Source organism: Saccostrea cucullata, unplaced genomic scaffold, assembly GCF_032062105.1.
Source record: "Saccostrea cucullata isolate Sc308-1 unplaced genomic scaffold, CSIRO_AGI_Scuc_v1 ctg1228, whole genome shotgun sequence".
NCBI lineage: Eukaryota > Metazoa > Mollusca > Bivalvia > Ostreida > Ostreidae > Saccostrea > Saccostrea cuccullata.
Genome location: NW_026929291.1, coordinates 358,398 through 362,354, shown reverse-complemented (window position 1 = coordinate 362,354; position 3,957 = coordinate 358,398). Strand labels below are relative to the sequence as shown.

The window sequence follows — 3,957 nt, the reverse complement described above, 5'->3', positions numbered from 1 at the left end:
ATATTGAACTATGTTGTTTTCTCTTATTCTCTTATTTAAATTTGCATTTATAAATTGGCATGATAAAATAACATATATACAAAAACCAAGTAAAAGTGACCCTGCTCCCCCTTAGAGAACGGTGACCCCTTGTCAGAAACACAAATCTATGTTATACCCATCCCCACCGACCGATATATGTTTATCACGTTTTATGATCAAATTATTTTTTTTTGCTTGTCAAGAAAGTTCAGGGTTGAAAATTATTTTTGACAGGGGTGGACCCCCTCCCCCTGAATAAAAATTTCTGGACCGCCCCTTAATTTGATTTGATAGATTTATCTTGCAGGCAATAATACCACTGTAAGACATGAAGGCCCAGTGTAGCATCTGTTCTGAACTTTTTGTCATCGACAAGTCGGTGGCCATAGCAGCCCTCCCGTGTGGACACACTTTCTACAAAGGATTTCTATCCACCTGGCTGAAGAAATCTAACACCTGTCCATGCTGTCGCAGTCCAGTTGATCCCACGCGAGTTATAAATCGTCTTTTTTTTCTGATGGGGATGATGAGAACGGAAATGATGATACTGGTGTAGAGCAGCCAAAGACCAAAGTTAAATCATTAAAGAAAAAAAATGAAGACTGTGAAAACAGAGAGAGATGACACATAGCGCGAGGTGATGGACCTCGAAGAAAAAATTGAGAAGGAAAAAAAAGACATGTTCAGAGATTAAACCAAAGTTTCCACAGTTCCAAAACATTGAGAGATTATTGACAGGTATTACATTTTACAAACTTCTTTTGATTTTATAACAGTTTTGGTCTTCAGTTCTTACTTGCATTGAAATGAATATTGAATTCCTCTTTTTTATAACATTTTTCATGAATTTTGTGAAAATCTTTTGTTGGTAAGAATTAAAAGTTTTTTTGTACATCTGTACATTGACATCATTTTATATGTACAATACTTGTATATTTAAGTGTACATTATCCATTTGCAGAATGTGAGGTTGATATCAAAGAAGCCATCAAGCAGTATGATGATATCAAAGAAGCCATACAGCAGTATGATGATTCAAGTGATGAGTCTCAGAGTGCCCAGGACCTGGCTACCTATTGTAGCGTGCTAAAACGAAAATACGACAAAATAAAATCCGAGAAGAAAAATGTCGAGTCAGAATTCAAAAAGTTCAAAAGAGAAAACATGTCCAAAGATGATATGTAGAAGGAAAGGGTTCAGCGTATGGATTGTGTAGAAACATTCACTGAACCCTCGAAGAGACCGAAGTTCTCAGAAAATGCCGAAGGTTACGTCTTTATCAACTCTTGATAATTTTGTTGTGTTTGACTGATTATTCCTTTCTTTGGGTACAGTGAAAAAAATCACCGTTTCTTATAAACAAACTTTAATTTAGATTTGACTTTTAATTTCATAGTTTTTGTCATATTTTATTTCTCACGACATGTTTCATGAATCTAATTGTTAATTGGCCAGTGACACTTTTTGGACTATTGATATGTTATTATTACAGTGAGACAGAGTGCTATGTCTCATGCTAATCTCTTTTAACAACATTGTGTAATTATGTTTTTCATGTCCAAACATCAAAGAGTCATTGAGTTTATTTAATTATTCTATACCTGTGAATCTTTCACTCATTTACTTCATGCCAACACTTGTCATTTATTTACTCATTATGTATATTCTTATAAATAGTCATGTATAGTTTAAATCTTTAGTCTAGAATAAGCGGTGGCCAGCCTCGGCCACGCCCGACTCGTAAAGACTCTGAGTCCGGGGCCACTTCGGTCATATCTGACTCGTTTATTTTAATATTTCTGTTTGTTGATTTATATTGACTGTTGCCATCGTTGAGTCTCATCTAATAAATACGGAATCCTTAATCATTTGTTTTATATCGGGAATACGGCATACCTATACTTCCTTTTTACCTTACGGCCCCACAGCGCCACTACTTTGTTATACCCGCCAACACTCCTTCTTCCCCGTTTACTCAAAACAACGGATTTAGTCCAGGAATTACTTTTACAACTTATGACAAAAATCTAACTGGTTATAAATGGTGGAAAATCCTAAGGGTAGCATCAACGCACGGGGCTGCAGCATATATTTTGCAGTAGTCAGATCCCGAACCTTTCCAGCTAGCGAGTTCCCCCGTGACATATTCGACCAACCAGTTCAACATGCTCAACGTTTGAAACAACTTTGCTGGACAACTGCACATGATTTATCATACCTAATGCCTGAATACAAACCAGATGATTTTTCGTGACAGAATTCCATGACTTTTCCACTTTTTACCATCAAAGCATTTCTATGGACAATCGAGAACTTGTTTCAAACTTTATGTGTAGCGATTTTTCTTTCAAAACACGAGGACGTGTTTTTCCCGGAGCGGTGGGAAACTATCACCGTGTAAAATAGACTGTTTGACTTCAAATCAATTTTGACTCCAAATGTTATACTTAACTTTTGTTTTAATGTGATATTTGGTATTCTAAAGTAATTGTGTTTTAAAATTTTCATTTTACCATTCTTTCTCATGTTAAATTACTAAGAGTTCATTTAATTACTTGAGTGACACTTGTCGGACACCAAAGAGGCAGAGTGTTAATGCCCAAGGACATTTTAATCACCTTTACAAACAACATGTAATTAATTAATGATCGGTGTTCTTTATGTCCATGCCATCAAAGTACGTATTTCATTGATATTGTTGTTCCTTGTATCACTTTTACTCATTGTCAACACCTGTCATTCTTAACTCATTGTACATCTTCCCATAAATACAATTGTCAAATTTTACTTAACAGTTCGGATGCCGGGTGTACTACCGGCCACACGTCCGACACGTTCCCCCATCATGCTGTAACTTTTTCTACTTTTAACAGTTTGGAGGCTATGGCCATATCCAACTGGTTATTGTTTATTGTTGTTCCATGTTAGTCATTTCCATCGTTGGGACTTTATAATAAATTCGGAAACCATACTTATTCCTCGTTACTTTGGAGTTTTTACATGTATCATCGGGAAGAGTCCTTGGAATACTGCTCTACTACCTCCGGCCAACGACGCCAATCACTTCCCCTGCCAACATTTCCTCTTGCCCGTTCAACAACACATCTTTTAGACCCAAACTACGCGGTTATAAAATGATAAAAATAAATAGTGTATTTAAAAAAAAAACCCTTTACTCCACAACTCCACTGAAAGGGTGGGGGGGTACTAACAGAAAAATGCTATTGAATTTTCAAAGATACATTGAGATACAAACTGTGTATTATTTATTTAATTAGTCCTCTCTAATATAACACATTTAATTTACTGACGCAGAATTAAAATTTCAACTAAAGTCTTTAATACCCTTCCTAATAAAACAAAAAAGAAAGAGAGAAATTGTCAAAATATTGTTATATACTAGAACCTATGGCAAATTCCAATGTTAAATCTTAAAGCCGCTTCATCCGAAACAGGCACATATTATTTTAAACAATAAAAGTATATCATTACAAAGATAATTTATAAAAATTAATTACAAGATTGATTTAATAGTTTATTACAACAATCCTTACATGGAAAACATAGACTAAAATCCTTGTTGACAAGCAGGAGTTCCTGACGGGAAGTTAAGATCTGTTTTGAAGTCACCTTTAAAAAAAAAACTTTTATCGGTTATATATGATTATGAAGAGAATTCAAACCCGAGTATTTTTTTCCCATTGGTAGAATCCTAAGTCATGATATATCTTTAAAAAATTAAGAAATTAAGTAACTGAATGTAATCCATAGTTATTTTTATATTAGTATGCATATTTACAGAATAAAGGAAAATCAGATATTTTAAAAGATTTTTTAAAAAGGGAGTTTAGTAACGAGGGCTAGAATATTGCCCGTGTACACTTTGTTATGGAAAAAATGCTCGGGTTCGTTCTTCATGAGTTATACATGTAAGCG

The 3,957-nt window shown here is 34.7% G+C and overlaps 1 protein-coding gene across 1 annotated transcript; it reads left to right on the top strand.

Moving 5' to 3' along the window:
- Positions 1–349: 349 nt before the first annotated feature.
- Positions 350–1,206, top strand: LOC134280350 (E3 ubiquitin-protein ligase TRAIP-like). Its single transcript, XM_062762760.1, has 2 exons — positions 350–524; positions 983–1,206. Exons 1-2 carry the CDS (start codon positions 350–352, stop codon positions 1,204–1,206), a joined length of 399 nt encoding a protein of 132 aa, XP_062618744.1.
- Positions 1,207–3,957: the final 2,751 nt, after the last annotated feature.

What these genes read in the sequence shown, in the direction of transcription:
- LOC134280350 (XM_062762760.1), top strand. Translation starts at nt 350, where the DNA reads ATGAAGGCCCAGTGTAGCATCTGTTCTGAACTTTTTGTCATCGACAAG. An exon ending in TCCCACGCGAGTTATAAATC is followed by an intron (nt 525 to 982) that starts GTCTTTTTTTTC and finishes ATCCATTTGCAG; the next exon opens with AATGTGAGGTTGATATCAAA.